The 16,568-nt window shown below is 45.3% G+C and overlaps 1 protein-coding gene across 1 annotated transcript in view; it reads right to left on the bottom strand.

Moving 5' to 3' along the window:
- The window catches only part of LOC141082431 (uncharacterized), a 178,187-nt gene that overhangs the window by 13,506 nt on the left and 148,113 nt on the right, over positions 1-16,568 (bottom strand). Inside the window, exons 2-6 of the mRNA XM_073566374.1 lie at positions 12,634-12,813; positions 12,428-12,551; positions 12,247-12,344; positions 11,958-12,048; positions 4,653-5,571 (exon numbers count right to left, since the gene is read on the bottom strand). Coding sequence (XP_073422475.1) covers positions 4,653-5,571; positions 11,958-12,048; positions 12,247-12,344; positions 12,428-12,551; positions 12,634-12,813 — 1,412 coding nt within the window. The remainder of the gene's footprint in view (positions 1-4,652; positions 5,572-11,957; positions 12,049-12,246; positions 12,345-12,427; positions 12,552-12,633; positions 12,814-16,568) is intronic.

Raw genomic sequence — 16,568 nt, 5'->3', positions numbered from 1 at the left:
TGGGTCATTGTCCTGCTGGAAGACCCATGACCTCTGAGGGAGACCCAGCTTTCTCACACTGGGCCCTACATTATGCTGCAAAATTTGTTGGTAGTCTTCTGACTTCATAATGCCATGCACACGGTCAAGCAGTCCAGTGCCAGAGGCAGCAAAGCAACCCCAAAGCATCAGGGAACCTCTGCCATGTTTGACTGTAGGGACCGTGTTCTTTTCTTTGAATGCCTTTTTTTTCTCCTGTAAAGTCTATGTTGATGCCTTTGCCCAAAAAGCTCTACTTTTGACTCATCTGACCAGAGAACATTCTTCCAAAACGTTTTAGGCTTTTTCAGGTAAGTTTTTGCAAACTCCAGCCTGGCTTTTTTATGTCTCGGGGTAAGAAGTGGGGTCTTCCTGGGTCTCCTACCATACAGTAACTTTTCATTCAGACACCGATGGATAGTACGGGTTGACACTGTTGTACCCTCGGACTGCAGGGCAGCTTGAACTTGTTTGGATGTTAGTGGAGGTTCTTTATCCAACATCCGCACAATCTTGCGTTGAAATCTCTTGCCAATTTTTCTTTTCCGTCCACATCTAGGGAGGTTAGCCACAGTGCCATGGGCTTTAAACTTCTTGATGACACTGTGCACGGTAGACACAGGAACATTCAGGTCTTTGGAGATGGACTTGTAGCCTTGAGATTGCTCATGCTTCCTCACAATTTGGTTTCTCAAGTCCTCAGACAGTTCTTTGGTCTTTTTTTTCTCCATGCTCAATGTGGTACACACAAGGACACAGGACAGATATTGAGTCAACTTTAATCCATGCCAACTGGCTGCAAGTGTGATTTAGTTATTGCCAACACCTGTTAGGTGCCACAGGTAAGTTACAGGTGCTGTTAATTACACAAATTAGAGAAGCATCACATGATTTTTCAAACAGTGCCAATACTTTTGTCCACCCTCTTTTTTATGTTTGGTGTGGAATTATATCCAATTTGGCTTTAGGACAATTCTTTTTGTGTTTTTTCATTTAAGACAAATTAAATGAAGATAATAATACCAAAGAATTTGTGTTTGCAATCATTTTTAGGAAGAAACGGAGTATTATCTGACAGAATTGCAGGGGTGTCAATACTTTTGGCCACAAGTTCCTTGGGGGGTCTAGTTTCCAAAATGAGGTCACTTGTAGGGGGTTTCCACTGTTTAGGTACATCAGGGGCTCTCCAAACGTGACATGGCGTCCAATCTGAATTCCAGCCAATTTTGCATTGAAATAGTCAAACGGCACTTCTTCCCTTCTGAGCTCTGCCATGAGTCGAAACAGTGGTTCCCCCCACATATCAGGTATCAGCGTACTCAGGACAAATAGCACAATAACTTTTGCAGTCTAATTTCTCCTTTCACACTTGGTAAAATAAAAAAAATTGAACCTGAAGGTTTTTTTTGTGAAAAAGTTAAATGTTCATTTTTTTTAAATATTCAAAAAGTTCCTGTGAAGCACCTGAAGGGTTAATAAACTTATTGAATGTGGTTTTGAGCACCTTAATGGGTGCAGTTTTTAGAATGGAATCATAGAATCGTAGAGTTGGAAGGGACCTCCTGGGCCATCTGGTCCAACCCCCTGCTCAAAGCAGGATTCGCTAAATCATCCCAGTCAGATGTCTGTCCAGCCTCTGTTTGAAGACTTCCATTGAAGGAGAACTCACCACTTCTCGTGGCAGCCTGTTCCACTCATTGATCACTCTAACTGTCAAAAAGTTTTTTCTAATATCTAATCTGTGTCTCCTCCGCTTCAGTTTCATCCCATTGCTTCTAGTCTTTCCTTGTGCAAATGAGAATAAAGTTGATCCTTCTACAATGTGACAGCCCTTTAGATATGGTGTCACTTTTGGGTATTTTCTATCATATAGACCCCTCAAAGTGACTTCAAATGTGATGTGGTCCGTAAAAATAAAATGGTGTAAAAATAAGAAATCGCTGGTCAACTTTTAACCCTTATAACTTCCTAACAAAAAAAAATTTGGTTCCAAAATTGTGCTGATGTAAACATGTGGGAAATGTTACTTATTAAGTTTTTTGTGTGACATATCTCTGTGATTTAAGGGCATAAAAATTCAAAGTTGGAAAATTGCGAAATTTTCAAAATTTTCGCCAAATTTCCATTTTTTTCACAAATAAACGCAAGTTATATGAATGAAATTTTAACACTAGCATGAAGTACAATATGTCACGAGAAAACAATGTCAGAATCACCGGGATCCATGGAAGCGTTTCAGAGTTATTACCTCATAAAGGGACAGTGGTCAGAATTGTAAAAATTGGCCCGGGCATGAACGTACAAACCACCTTTGGGGGTTAAGGGGTTAAAACATTTGCTTTTCCCATATCGCTCTCTATGATTTCACCCTCATTGTTCTTTAAAGGGCCGACACCATCAATTTTAATCTTTTTACTGTTTATATAATTAAAGAATAGTTTGGGGTTTGTTTTACTTTCCTTAGCAATGAGTCTCTCAGTTTCCACTTTTGCTAAATGTATTTGTTTTTTGCACATTTTATTTTTTTCTCTATAACTTTTTAATGCTTCTTCATTGCCTTCTTGTTTTAGCTTCCTAAATGCCTTGTTCTTGTTAGTTATTGCTCTTTTTACATCCTTATTTAGCCACATTGGTGTTCTCCTGTTCCTAGCCCTTTTATTTCTGTACGGTATGGCTAGCTCGCAGTGGGTGTGTAAGACTGATTTAAATATTTCCCATTTATTTTCTGTGCTCCTATTTTTGAGGACATTGTCCCAATCAATTCGGCGAAGGTCCTATCTAAGCTGATCAAACTTTGCTTTCCTGAAATTCAGCGTTTTGGTAACCCCCTTCCAGGGCACCTTACTGAAGGACAAGTGGACTTGTATTATATTGTGGTCACTGTTCCCTCGGTGCCATCGACTCGGACTTCTGTTATTCTATCTGGCCTGTGGCTTAACATTAAGTCCAGAAGGGCCGTCCCTCTAGTTGGGCCCTGCACAAGTGGGGACAGATAATTATCCTTGGTCACTGACAGAAATTGGTTTCCTCTCTGAGATCCGCAGGTTTCCGTTTCCCAGTCTATGTCGGGGTAGTTGAAGTCTCCCATAATAATCACCTCATTGGGATTTGCTGCTTTGTCTCTTTGTTTCAATAATACATTTTCAGTGGTTTCTGTTATATTTGGTGGCTTATAACAAACCCCTATGAGGATTTTATAACTTTTCTCTCCTTGTATCTCCACCCATAGAGACTCCACCTCTTCATTTCCCTCTTGTATATCTTCTCTTAGTGTGGGCTTTAAAGTGGACTTTATATATAGACAGACTCCACCCCCTTTCCTTTTTTTACGATCCCTCCTAAACAAATCATATCCTTGCAAGTTAGCCGCCCAGTCATAGCTGTCGTCTAACCATGTCTCAGTTATTCCTACTATGTCGTATTTTTCCTCATACATTACCAACTCCCGATCTTCAATCTTATTGGTCAGGCTTCTTGCGTTGGTCAGCATGCAGGAAAGAAGTTTTCCTTCCTTTTTCTTAGCTTCCTTCTGAGTACCCCGTCTTTGGTCCTCGGTACCACATCTAGTATCCTTGATTAGTTTGTCTATATTCAAGCGGGACTAGACGAAGAAAACCCTAAAATCATGTATCATGTTATCCGAAACAGTCAGAAAACTAGCCACATATTGGCAGATCCCAGACCTCAGACTATATACTGTGTAAGTTTATAAGCCACTCCAGTGTCAGGAATAGATAGTATGTGATAATACCGTATATACCGCTCAGGGAACACTTACCTTTCAGAGATAATTTCCATATTCATACTAATTAATGGCACAGATCTCCCAGACATTATGACTGCACATATCCCTAGTCTTTATACCGATATTGCACTCATTCCCTGACAGACCGCAGCATGGCCATTAGTTAGAAGCTGCTAATGATCTTTGGAGCAGGTAAGTTTTCCCTGAGTGGTACATATTGGGCCGTCTGAAGACTGAGTTTAGTCTAGGACAATTTGTCTGCACTACTAATTAACAGCAGTTACATTACCAAACTAGGGCAGTCCCTATAGGAGAAAAACACAAGAATTATACTGTATTGTCACATACTATCTATTCCTGACACTGGAGGGGCTTATAAACTTACACAGTATATAGTCTGAGGTCTGGGATCTGCCAATATGTGGCTGGTTTTCTGACTGTTTCGGATAACATGATACATGATTTTAGGTTTATTTGTCTAGTCTCGCTTGAATATAGGTCAATATTATATAGTCTCCTGAAGACGCCTTTGGTGAGGACGATGAAGCCTGCAGAAATAAGAGGCTTGGACAGTGACTGTCTATACGTCACCTCACACTATATACTGAACTGTGGGGCACATGTTTTTTCTATTAGTCACCTATTGACTAACCTTCAAGGGGTGAATTATGGGTATAGTTTTACATTTGGAATTAATAAAGTTTAGTTTTATCTTTTTGTCAGCAAACATGAGGAATGACAAGAGACAACCCATTTAAAAAGATTCAGTTTTGGTTAAAACTATTCCAACACTATGAACATAAAAAGGCTTCCCACTATGTGACATCTCTGATGTTTATTAACAGTTGATTTCCAAGTAAAATATTTCCCACATTAAGAAAATGAAAACGGCTTCTCCCCTGTGTGACTGCTCTGATGTCTAACAAGAAGCGCTTTCCGGTTAAAACATTTCCCACATTCTGAACATGAAAAAGGCTTCTCCCCTGTGTGCGTTCTTTGGTGAGTAACAAAATTCCCTTTATGGTTAAAACATTTCCCACATTCTGAACAGGAAAAAAGCTTCCCTGTGTGGGTTATTTGATGGTGATCAAGATCTATTTTCCATTTAAAACATTTCCCACATTTTGAACATGAATATGGCCTCTCTCCTGGGTGAATTCTCTCATGTCTAACAAGATGTGAATTCTGAGTAAAACATTTGCCACATTCTGAACATGAAAAAGGCTTCTCCCCTGTGTGAGTTCTATGATGTTCATTAAGACACCCTTTCTGGTTAAAACATTTCCCACATTCTGAACAGGAAAAAGGCTTCTCTCCTGTGTGAGCTCTCTGGTGTGTTACAAAATGTGATTTCTTGTTAAAACATTTCCCACATTCTGAACATGAAAATGACTTCTTTCCTGTGTGAGTTCTTTGGTGTATATCAAGATTCCCTTTCTGGTTAAAACATTTCCCACATTCTGAACAGGAAAAAGGCTTCACTCCTGTGTGAGTTCTTTGGTGTATATCAAGATTCCATTTCTGTTTAAAACATTTCCCACATTCTGAACAGGAAAATGACTTCTTTGCTTTAGGAGCAGTTTGTTTTATAATGCCTCTTTTGTGACTTTGATTTTCCTTAGTAGTCAGTAATGAATCAGAAGGTGGGACCTGTTTCATATAATCAGATGACAGATCTTTGCTGTGAATGGATGATGGTATATCTGGAGTAATGGCAATCACTTCTGTTGTATCTTGTAGGATCTCAAGATCATCAGATTTAAAAATTGAAGATGTCAGCTGTCCCTCTGATCTCCTGGTACGGTCATCTGCTAAGATAAAAAACAATTATTTATTAATAAAATATCCTTGAGTTTTATATTTTTGAACATTTCTACTTAAACTGTCCATAAAAATGGCAAACTATGTAAAAAACTTTATTTACCAAAACAATGACAGTTCACAGTCTAATAGAAAACCTTGTTGGATGAGCCAGTAGTGTGCGGTGTTCAACTGTTTGTTCATTCTGCCTCCCAAATATCGAATAAAAAGAAACCAATCAATGTTATGTAGGCGAAAATAATACCAATTCTCATCTCACAAAAAACAAGTCCCCACTCAGGTCCATCATCTGTCAATGGAAAAACAGATAAGGCAGGTTACAGTTAATGCTATAGTTAGGGTTAGTGTTAGGCTAAAGAATTAGGCTTTTCTCAATTGTCTCCCCAATAATTGGGTCCCGTCAGTCACGTCAGAGTTTTCTTTTTCCGAAAAAAAAAAAAAAAACGAATAAAATGGCCCTTAAGTTTTATAGTACAGAGGAGGCTTATGCACTTTTATGTTCTGACAGTGAAGAAAGTGCAGTGTCAGATGGCGATGAGGATTTCGAGGGCTTTAGTAGCAGCGACAGTGATAGCTCAGAAATGAGCAGTGATTCTGGTCCATCCTCACACACAAGGACCAGTACAACAAGAAGGACAAATAGCGCTTCTGGAGAAATGTCTCCAACTCAGGGAACAATGCCCAGTACTAGCGCTGTCCCTAGTGCTCGAGAATTGGCGCACACCAATGTCCAAGGGGCTTTGCCTCTTGATGTAGCATTTCCCAGATGGGAGGCTTCTGATTCGACTACTCCATTCATCCCTAATTTTAATGCCATTCCTGGTATAAATGTGGAGGAGTTAAAATTTTGCACCAATTAATTTTTTTAATTTGTTTCTGACAGATAGCTTGCTAGAGCATATTGTCCTACAAATTTATATGCGTCCCAATTCATCAGCCAGAATCCACGATCCTATTATGCTAGGTCAAATTTATGGACACCAACTAATGTCCTAGAAATGAAAACATTTTTAGGACTTACATTCATTATGAGGCTTGTTAAAAAAAATGAGCATTTGGTCTTATTGGTCCAACCGCCTGTTCAAGCCACCGCTATGATTTCTGCCGTTCTTCCTAGCACCTGTTATGAGATGCTCATGAGATTTTGGCATTTTAACGACAATAGTCGATGCCTGCCCAGAAATGTCCCAGAACATGACAGACTATTCAAAATCAGACCCATCATCGAAGACTTGACAGAAAAGTTCTTAAAGCTTTACACCCCAACAGAAAACATTTCCATTGATGAGTCCCTTGTAAAATTCAAAGGAAGACTGCACCTCAAGCAATTTATTCCTTCTAAGAGGGCAAGGTTCGGAATAAAGCTCTATAAAATGTGCGAGCGTTCAATCAGATACACATCAGCTTTACACATTTATGAGGGGAAAGATAGCCAACTACACCCACCAGGATGCCCTACTTATCTGGGGACATCTGGAAAAATCGTTTGGGAGCCGATAACTCCATTTTTACAAAAAGGCTGCAATCTGTATGTTGACAACTACTACACCAGCATACCTCTATTTAAAAGTCTGGTTGAACATAACATAGGGGCTTCTGGGACCATTCGAAAAAAACATCAGGGGTTTCCAGAATCATTGGTCAGCAAAAAGTTCTGAAAGGGGCAGTCAGGGGCTTTACGCAATGGAGAGCTGCTTGTCCTTAAGTATAAGGATAAAAAAGATATTTTTATCCTGAGCTCAATCCACCCAGATGCCACAAGGGCCACTGCAGACCAACAGGGATCCACTACTCCAAAACCTGTTTTTAGTCATTGACTACAACAAATATATGGGGGGGTTGACCTTGCAGATCAGGTTCTACAGCCATACCAGGTATCAAGAAAATCATATATCTGGTATAAAAAGTTAGTCATTTATTTGTTTCAGGTGGCCACATATAATTCTTTTGTGTTATACAAAAAAGCCGGAAATGCAGATACTTTCCTTGATTATCAGGAAAAGGTCACTGAAAATCTTGTTTTTGACAATGTTGTCCCCGCCAATCCTTTATAATGTGAAGATGTTAGAAGACTCACTGAGCGACATTTTATTGCACTCATCCCAGTAACTGAAACAAGAAAGAACCCCCAGAGAAGATGTCGTGTATGTTCCTAGAGAGGAATGAGGCATGATCCCCGCTATTATTACCCACAATGCCCATCACTGCCAGCCTTATGCCTCCATGACGGCTTTACAATCTTCCATACAGAACCACGTTTTTGAACTGTTTTGACATTCAAGCATTTGGTTTATTTAGTGACAGACACATTTGAGTAGAGCTGACTTAACAATTTCCGGGGGTAGGTGGGGGGAGGTCTCCAGAGACACAAGCTGGACACAATATATTGGAAATCATCCATGCAGTGAAAATGGTCACTATACCCATAGATGAATTCCCAGAGGGGTGTCATTTCCAAAATGGGGTCACTTCAGGGGGGATTCTGTAGTTCTGGCACTTAGCGGCTCTCCAAAGTGCCACAACAGCAGAATCCCCCCCTGAAGTGACCCCATTTTGGAAATGACACCCCTCTGAGAATTCATCTATGGGTGTAGGGACCATTTACCTATCTACCTATTTTCCAATGTAAATGTAAAATCTGGGGATAAAACAACATTTTAGTGGTAAAAATGTAATTATTTCTTCTTCACTGCCTAATGGTATAATTTTCTATGGAACAGCTGTGGTGTCAGTATGCTCACTGCACCACTGGAAGAATTCATTCAGGGAAGTATTTGGTAAAATGCAGTCACTTTTGGAGCTCATGCAGTTCTAGCACCTCAGGGGCTCTGACAACGTGACATGTCACCCACAAACAATTCCAGCAAAATCTGCTCTCCAATACGACACTCCTTCCCTTTGGAGCTCTGCCATGCGCCCAAACAGTCGATTACCCCCACATATGGGGTGTCAGAATACTCAGGACAAATTGCAAAACAACTTTTGGGGTCCAATTTCTCCTGTTAGCCGTTGGAAAAAACAATTGAGGGCGAAAAGTTCATTTTTTTGTGGAAAAAATGTTTTTTTATTTTCACGGCTCTATGTAATTAGCTTCTGTGAAGCACTTGGGGGTTCAAAGTGCCCACCTCATGTCTAGATAAGTTCCTTGGGGAGGGGTTTAGTTTCCAAAATGGGGTCGGATTTCCACTGTTTAGACACGTCAGTGTCTCTGACAATGTGACATGTCAGCCACAAACAATTCCAGCAAAATCTGCTCTCCAATATGGCGCTCCTTCCCCTCTAAGCTCTGCCATGCGCCCAAACAGTAGTATTCTCCCACATATGGGGTATCGGCGAGCTCAGGAGAAATTGCATGGAGCAATCTCTCCTGTTACCCTTATGAAAATGCAAAATATGGAGCTAAAAAGATTTGTGAAAAATTGTATTTTTTTTTATTTCCACGGCTCTACATTATAAACTTCTGTGAAACATCTGTGGGTTCAAGGTGCTCAATACACATCTGGATAAGTTCCCTAAGGGGTCTAGTTTCCAAAATGGTGTCACTTGTTGGTGGTTTACACTGTTTAGGCAGATGAGGGGCTCTCGAAACGTGACATGGCAACCGCTAATTATTCCAGCATATTTTACATTCAAAAAGTCAAATGGCGCTCCTTCCCTTCCGAACCCTGCTGTGTGCCCAAACAGTAGATTTCCCCCACATATGGGGTATCGGCATGCTCAGGAGAAATTGCAAAACAAAATGTATAGTCCATTTTCTCCTATTACCCTTGCGAAAGTAAAAAAAAATTAGGTCTAAAGGAAAATTTTTGTGATGGTGGGATCTGACACTGATGTTCCTTGAGCTTGAAGTTCACCTTTTGTTTAGAAGTTTTTCTGGGCTCTTTTGTTACCATTCGTATTATCCATCTCTTTGATTTGCCATGAATTTTCCTCCTGTGGCCACGTCCAGGGAGGTTGGCTACAGTCTTATGGATCTTACATTCCTGAATAATATGTGCAACTGTAGTCACAGGAACATCAAGCTGCTTGGAGATGGTCTTATAACTTTTACCTGTAACATGTTTGTCTATAATTTTCTTTCTAATCTCCTGGGACATCTCTCTTCTTCGCTTCCTCTGGTCCTTGTTGAGTGTGATTCACACTATGTCACCAAACAGTACAGTGAGTATCTGTAGCCTCTATACAGGCCACTCACTGATTCCAGGATTGTAGACACCTGTGATGATAATTAGTGGACACATCGCGATTTAACATGTCCCTTTTGTTACATTATTTTCAGGGGTTCCATCATTTCTGTCCAGGCCTATTTCATGAGTTTTATTTATTTTTTAATTCTGTGGAAGCATGGTTGGAAAGCAATGTCTGACTTTCATTGTTCATTTTCACAGATTTATTATTTATTATTACTTTTGTCAGATTCAAGTTATTTCTGTGACCATTGTGGGTTTTTCTGTCATTAAACGAGGGGTAGCAACAATTTTGACCCCGTGTGTATAGATTATAACCCTCAGTGAATTAATTAATAACATGGAATCACTTTATGGGGATTTCTACTATTCTGGTTTTCTGTCATTTAGTTATATTAGGGCTTCAGCATATGGTGTGTCCAATCTCATCTGGGATCTGTTCCTGCTGTCCAGCTGGAGTAATCTGCTCCCTACTTCAACCAATTGGAAAGTACCACACCCTACTAAAGCGCAAAGCACATGGCCGGAATCTGCCAGATACAGTGTTGTTCTCCTCTGGTTCAGTCCTCTGTGCTCAGCTTGCGGCTTGTGTATTTGTTTCCTGCTGTGACCGTGGTCCGTTTACTGACTACTCTTGTGTCTTCTGATTCTGTATTCTGTTCTTCTGGTTCTGACCCAGCTACCTGACTATTCTTCTTACCATCTAACACCACAGAATAGCAGGTAACACCATGGTCCAAGCCTAGGGGTCCCTGTGTAAGTCCAGATTCCATGTGAGGGTGTTATAGGGCGATGAGCAAGGCAATCCTTGGGATATGGAAAGCAGAGAAGATAGTGCCAACCAGCAAAATGTCACCGGTGATGGCGGCGCCTGCGCAGTAGCATCTATAAGTAAGAGACAGAGGCTACTGGACAGGCGCCGCTGGTGTCATTTTGCTGGATGTAATTTTTTTTCTAAGCCTCACAATAGCCACAATATTATAGGCATTATCAACAATAATATCAATGCTATTATATGCATTATGTAATAATGGGGGGCAGGTCAGTGAGGGGTCAGCGACCTGTCATAAGCCAATACAGATGAATATGTAATCAGCGCAACACATAAAGCCCCGCCCACAGCCATGCCTCAGAGCACGAGAATCTCATTACTGAAAACTACAAATACAGATTACACAACAGTAAACCAGAGTAGCCCTCATTTATGGTGGAGCATTGGAGCTACTATGAATCCTGAGCAGAAGATTAGAGAAAATAATATTGCTCCCCATTTCAGGAGAGATTGTGCAGTAATCTGAATTCCTTAGGATCAAAAACAATGTAATTTATGATGTGGAGTGACTCCATGACACCAGGGCTGGAGCCAACACATCTCCTGCAGGCGGGAATAAATGTATATTACAGCCATCAGCCACGCACAGCTTAGAGAGGAGAGTTGTGAAATACTCGCCAGGATTCGAGTACCGCGAGTACCAAATCCTAACGAGTATACTCGCTCATCCCTAGGAACCATGAGACATTCAGCAGCACAGAAGGGAGAGAAGATTCATCCGATAAGATCTCAGGGATCTAGGAAGCCAACAGCATCATTACCCTCCGCTTTCTCTTACAGGCCCAGCATAATATTTTTCTTCAAGTGATTTTCTATCTTGTCAGCACATTCTACGTACGCTGTCATTTGGCTTTATAGTTTAGAAGGCTCTGGCCATTACCTGTCTAATTCCTGTCTCTTTGTCTGGAGAATAAACTTTAGGATTTCTATGCAGCCGCAGCTCCAGTCTCGATGAGCGGCAGCAGTGACGGGTGTTGATGCGAGAGACTCGTGCAAGTTTCTTGCATCACAACAGTAGTGTGATCCCGGCCTAACTTTGCGTTCAGTGTGACCCTTTAAGCGCGCACTTGGCCTATATTGGGTCAGGTACAAGCAATCATATAGATCTCGCTTTAAGGGATCACCCTCACACTAATCCCAGGGGGTAGGTGGATCCTCCAGGTTGTAAGTTCTATAGAAAAGGGCTTTCAATGCCCAAAGAAATTTGAAGAGTTTTGGGTGGAGGAGAATGTTGTGGTCTAGAGGGAAAATGGTGATCATGGTAATATGGCCGGACTACACCACCGATAAAGCAGCCACAGCCGGTGACTGAGAGGAATCTGTGACTTCTCTGCATTCAGTGGTTACTACTCACCTGGGTAGTCATATGTGGGAATCTCCTCTTTACACCACTCATCTTCTCTCACATATGTCTCTGTAGTATTAATATGGGTCAGATCTTCACCCTGAAAAAAATATTGTAAAAGTCACCGACAGATGGAGAAGTCCCATCTATGATCAGCTCTAATCCTACCATCTCCACCGTTCTCATCACACAAGTATAAAACATATAATACTGGTGGATAAAACAAGACTGAGCACAAGACCTTCACAGCCGTCTACACATCACAGGGGAGATCTCCTGACACCTTCTCTCCATCTACCTGATGATCCTGAGGAGCACTGGGATCTTCTTGGTTACAGTCCTGTGGAAGAAGAGGACGGGGACATCTCTCTGGTGTTGTCCTCTTACTGGATAGATCTGGAGGAAACACATACAGGGACTGAATTCATTCTCTACATACAGATAATTATAGGCCGTGTGTATTTAGTCCTGTCTATTACCTGGTGATGTGAGGGGCTGGGGAACCTCCATTATGACGTTCTTGTACTGATCTCTGTGTCCTTCTAAATACTCCCACTCCTCCATGGAGAAATAGACAGCGACATCCTGACACCTTATAGGAACCTGACACATACAATGATACCGTCATCCCCCGATCCCTTCATAGCGTTACTGTATAATGTCCCAGCATTCCCAGCAGTGTCACCTCTCCAGTCAGCAGCTCAGTCATCTTGTAGATGAGGTCTAGGATCTTCTGGTCATTGATGTCCTCATGGATCAGGGGGTGAGGTGGAGGCCCCGTGATTGGGCTCAGGGGTCTTCCCCATCCCTCAGACACAGGGTCCTGACAGCGATCACTAGAGGTCTTCTTCACCACTGTGTAATCCTGGTAATGGAGAGACACATTAATAAATCTCACTACAGACATTTCCAGAGTCCTCACCTCTCCAGTTCTGTCCATCTGTTATTCCCATAGATAAGAATGATGTAATGTGACGTCATCAGAATCTCTCACCTCTCCAGTGAGACGGAAGAGGATCTCTAGGGTGAGGTGTAACATCCTCTCCGCCATCTTGTCTCTGTCCATATCCATCCTTGATGGGTAAATCAGGAAAATTCTCTTTTGTAGAAGATCTTCACTGAGAGGATCCGATATTGTAGAAACCTGAATGAGAAGAAGATGATCCGATGTAACATCATAAGAATCCTGTGTAATAATACAATTACTGGAGATAATAAGGGAAACATATGAGGAGATTTATTATCTTACAGGGTTTAGTTTTCTTCCCTGACATCTACTAATAAAACCTATATATTTAGGCCACAGACAACAAGCAGTTTCCTCCTCAGAGTCGGCAGCTGAACACGTTCCTCATAGACTCATCAACGTCACCATCAATTCCCATCAGAGAGAAGGAACATCGCTCCTCTATTCAGCTCTATGGATCCAGGATGAAATCCACTGCGGCCCCTGCAAGAAAAGAGCGAAGTCTGGTGAGACCCCCGAGGCCGGAGATTTCTACAGCTGCTCTGTGCGCACAGGACCTGTGATGAGGTCACAGGAGGGGAGGAGTCAGGGGTCACATGATCAGGGGCCTCAGTGTGTGCAGGACTCTGCTGTGCTGGTTGTCATGGTGCTGGATGAGGGGAAGTTTATGTGTGGGGTCAGGAGGGGTTTACAGGGTGGATGTAGCAGAGCTGTGAGTGTACGGGATGTACAGAGCAGGCTCGTGTGTGAACGAGGTGTACGGAGCGGAGCCCCGTGTGTACAAGGTGTACGGAGCGGAGCCGTGTGTGTACGAGGTGTACGGAGCGGAGCCGTGTGTGTACGAGGTGTACAGAGCGGAGCCGTGTGTGTACGAGGTGTACGGAGAGGAGCCGTGTGTGTACGAGGTGTACGGAGAGGAGCCGCGTGTGTACGAGGTGTACGGAGCGGAGCCGTGTGTGTACGAGGTGTACGGAGCGGAGCCGCGTGTGTACGAGGTGTACGGAGCGGAGCCGTGTGTGTACGAGGTGTACGGAGCGGAGCCGTGTGTGTACGAGGTGTACGGAGAGGAGCCGTGTGTGTACGAGGTGTACGGAGCGGAGCCGTGTGTGTACGAGGTGTACGGAGAGGAGCCGTGTGTGTACGAGGTGTTCGGAGAGGAGCCGTGTGTGTACGAGGTGTACGGAGCGGAGCCGCGTGTGTACGAGATGTACGGAGCGGAGCCGCGTGTGTGCGAGGTGTACGGAGAGGAGCCGCGTGTGTGCGAGGTGTACGGAGCGGAGCCGTGTGTGTACGAGGTGTACGGAGCGGAGCCGCGTGTGTACGAGGTGTACGGAGCGGAGCCGTGTGTGTACGAGGTGTACGGAGCGGAGCCGTGTGTGTACGAGGTGTACGGAGAGGAGCCGTGTGTGTACGAGGTGTACGGAGAGGAGCCGTGTGCGTACGAGGTGTACGGAGCGGAGCCGTGTGTGTACGAGGTGTACGGAGCGGAGCCGCGTGTGTACGAGCTGTACGGAGCTGAGCCGTGTGTGTACGAGGTGTACGGAGCGGAGCCGTGTGTGTACGAGGTGTACGGAGAGGAGCCGTGTGTGTACGAGGTGTTCGGAGAGGAGCCGTGTGTGTACGAGGTGTACGGAGCGGAGCCGCGTGTGTACGAGATGTACGGAGCGGAGCCGCGTGTGTGCGAGGTGTACGGAGAGGAGCCGCGTGTGTGCGAGGTGTACGGAGCGGAGCCGTGTGTGTACGAGGTGTACGGAGCGGAGCCGTGTGTGTACGAGGTGTACGGAGAGGAGCCGTGTGTGTACGAGGTGTACGGAGAGGAGCCGTGTGTGTACGAGGTGTACGGAGCGGAGCCGCGTGTGTACGAGGTGTACGGAGCGGAGCCCTGTGTGTACGAGGTGTACGGAGCGGAGCCGTGTGTGTACGAGGTGTACGGAGCGGAGGCCTGTGTGTAAGAGGTGTACGGAGAGGAGCCGTGTGTGTACGAGGTGTACGGAGCGGAGCAGCGTGTGTACGAGATGTACGGAGCGGAGCCGCGTGTGTGCGAGGTGTACGGAGAGGAGCCGTGTGTGTGCGAGGTGTACGGAGCGGAGCCGTGTGTGTACGAGGTGTACGGAGCGGAGCCGTGTGTCTACGAGGTGTACGGAGAGGAGCCGTGTGTGTACGAGGTGTACGGAGAGGAGCCGTGTGTGTACGAGGTGTACGGAGCGGAGCCACGTGTGTACGAGGTGTACGGAGCGGAGCCGCGTGTGTGCGAGGTGTACGGAGAGGAGCCGCGTGTGTGCGAGGTGTACGGAGCGGAGCCGTGTGTGTACGAGGTGTACGGAGAGGAGCCGTGTGTGTACGAGGTGTACGGAGCGGAGCTGTGTGTGTACGAGGTGTACGGAGCGGAGCCGTGTGTGTACGAGGTGTGCGGAGCGGAGCCGTGTGTGTACGAGGTGTACGGAGCGGAGCCGTGTGTGTACGAGGTGTACGGAGCGGAGCCGTGTGTGTACGAGGTGTACGGAGAGGAGCCGTGTGTGTACGAGGTGTGCGGAGCGGAGCCGTGTGTGTACGAGGTGTACGGAGCGGAGCCGTGTGTGTACGAGGTGTGCGGAGCGGAGCCGTGTGTGTACGAGGTGTACGGAGAGGAGCCGTGTGTGTACGAGGTGTACGGTGCGGAGCCGCGTGTGTACGAGGTGCACGGAGCGGAGCCGTGTGTGTACGAGGTGTACGAAGCGGAGCCCTGTGTGTAAGAGGTGTACGGAGAGGAGCCGTGTGTGTACGAGGTGTACGGAGCGGAGCCCTGTGTGTACGAGGTGTACGGAGAGGAGCCGTGTGTGTACGAGGTGTACGGAGCGGAGCCGTGTGTGTACGAGGTGCACGGAGCGGAGCCGTGTGTGTACGAGGTGTACGGAGCGGAGCCGTGTGTGTACGAGGTGTACAGAGCGGAGCCGTGTGTGTACGAGGTGTACGGAGCGGAGCCCTGTGTGTACAAGGTGTACGGAGAGGAGCCGTGTGTGTACGAGGTGTACGGAGAGGAGCCGCGTGTGTACGAGGTGTACGGAGTGGAGCCGTGTGTGTACGAGGTGTACGGAGCGGAGCCGTGTGTGTACGAGGTGTACGGAGCGGAGCCCTGTGTATGAGGTGTATGGAGCGGAGCCCTGTGTGTACGAGGTGTATGGAGCGGAGCCCTGTGTGTACGAGGTGTACGGAGCGGAGCCGTGTGTGTACGAGGTGTACGGAGCAGAGCCGTGTGTGTACGAGGTGTACGGAGAGGAGCCGTGTGTGTACGGAGCGGAGCCGTGTGTGTACGAGGTGTTCGGAGAGGAGCCGTGTGTGTACGAGGTGTACGGAACGGAGCCGCGTGTGTACGAGATGTACGGAGCGGAGCCGCGTGTGTGCGAGGTGTACGGAGAGGAGCCGTGTGTGTGCGAGGTGTACGGAGCGGAGCCGTGTGTGTACGAGGTGTACGGAGCGGAGCCATGTGTGTACGAGGTGTACGGAGAGGAGCCGTGTGTGTACGAGGTGTACGGAGAGGAGCCGTGTGTGTACGAGGTGTACGGAGCGGAGCCGCGTGTGTACGAGGTGTACGGAGCGGAGCCCTGTGTGTACGAGGTGTACGGAGCGGAGCCGTGTGTGTACGGAGCGGAGCCCTGTGTGTACGAGGTGTATGG

The sequence above is a fragment of the Dendrobates tinctorius genome, unplaced genomic scaffold (assembly GCF_039654945.1).
Source record: "Dendrobates tinctorius isolate UK_male_01 unplaced genomic scaffold, ASM3965494v1 ptg000017l, whole genome shotgun sequence".
In the NCBI taxonomy this organism is placed as follows: domain Eukaryota; kingdom Metazoa; phylum Chordata; class Amphibia; order Anura; family Dendrobatidae; genus Dendrobates; species Dendrobates tinctorius.
This window is presented reverse-complemented; position numbering and strand designations above follow the sequence as displayed.